This window comes from Gavialis gangeticus, unplaced genomic scaffold (genome assembly GCF_001723915.1).
Source record: "Gavialis gangeticus isolate Ggan-Ray unplaced genomic scaffold, GavGan_comp1, whole genome shotgun sequence".
NCBI classification, from domain to species: Eukaryota; Metazoa; Chordata; order Crocodylia; family Gavialidae; genus Gavialis; species Gavialis gangeticus.
Genome location: NW_017729015.1, coordinates 21,805,168 through 21,806,618, shown reverse-complemented (window position 1 = coordinate 21,806,618; position 1,451 = coordinate 21,805,168). Strand labels below are relative to the sequence as shown.

General features: G+C 56.3%; 1 protein-coding gene across 1 annotated transcript in view; it reads right to left on the bottom strand.

Moving 5' to 3' along the window:
• Positions 1 to 1,072: 1,072 nt before the first annotated feature.
• Positions 1,073 to 1,451, bottom strand: part of LSM10 (LSM10, U7 small nuclear RNA associated) — a 7,419-nt gene continuing 7,040 nt past the window's right edge. The window contains exon 2 of the mRNA XM_019512101.1: positions 1,073 to 1,215. Coding sequence (XP_019367646.1) covers positions 1,073 to 1,215 — 143 coding nt within the window. The remainder of the gene's footprint in view (positions 1,216 to 1,451) is intronic.

Sequence of the window (1,451 nt, the reverse complement as noted above, 5' to 3'; positions counted from 1 at the left end):
CAGAAGCTGATGAGCAAAGTCAGAAAGCAAAACTCCTTTTATGTTTTAGCACACAGTTAAAAGTCACCAAAATTCTCCCTAACTGTCTTCATCATAAATTCCCAACCACTTTGCCTGCAAGAGTCACACAGATTTCCACAGCACTGAGTCAGAGCTGCAGGAAGGCTCTGAGGCCGTCACACAGGTGAGTAAAGCTCCTTCCTACGAGCAGGCATGTAAAGCTATCTCCACACAAACGCCTGGGTTTGTGCATTCCCCAGGAACAAAGAGCACGGCCCTGTGCTGACCCATCATCTGTCTGAAGTGCCAAATGCTGTGGCTGACCTGCAGGAACTGTGACAGCAGCATCCGCAGCACCTGCAAGACATTTAATCCCGATTCCTCCAGCATCAAAATCAGGGCGACTGAGCTCACTTATATTGCTACAGGCTCTTGAGACCTAACTGACTCTCTAACAGCAGCTGCCCACTCTCTTCTTACAGCAGCTACAACATGCATTTGTCCATGTCCTTTGCTCCATGGACAACAGCCAAGGACTGGACCAGCAGTGAGTCTATCCCCACCACGGACCCGAGCTGAGATGCAAATGGTCAGAAGAGCGACTCTACTCTGTCGCAAGAGTTTACACAAACTGGCTTCTAATTTTCAGAAGCCGTAAAGAACTAGAAACAAGTTCAACACCTTGAACAACTGGAGTTTAGTCACAGAGCAGTTTCACAATCGTAGGCTCACTTCAACCTCTCGACACTAGTCGCTACTGAAATGTAACACAGCATTTGCATGGCAGACAGCTTCATAGGTAGATCTGTTCTCCCAGCTTTGCAAGGAGACTGCAGCATGGCTCCTCTCTAAGCCCCTGCAAATCCCTGAAAACATCCGACTTCGCTCTTAACCCTGCACTGGCAGCTGGACATCACTAACAAAGTAAGGGGAGTGCAGCCGATGTTCCACAACCAGCCATGTGACAGCAGGGACCGAAACCAAGTGATGCTTTGCTTTTAAATCCCCTCTCGCTGCCTGTTCGGACGCCAGACTGGTGCTGGGACTTCACCAGCATCCATCGCTATTGCGCTCACGGCAAGACGATGCCCGTGTCCCCCTGCGTGGCGGGAAGCGCTGCGTGCCCAAAGCGGCCTGCCCGTGGGTCGCAGCGTGGGAGCCAGGGCACCCGGACGTCCGCCAGCGCCCCGGACGGCAGAGAGGGTCCAGTCGGGGCTGGAGGCACAGACGTGACAGCGAAGGTCCCAGTCCAGTCTGTGCGGCAGACCCCCCCACGGGGCGGGCATAGGTGCAGCTCTGCCGGAGACGAAGCCCAGGATCCGGCCCGGCGTCGAGCACCCGGCGCAGGGCGGCGCTCTGCCCTCAGCCAGGCCGGACCCACCGCCGGGCCCGTCCGCGGCGCCACCTCAGCACCTGGGAAGGGCCGGGGCGGGCGAGCCAGGTGGGGGGGG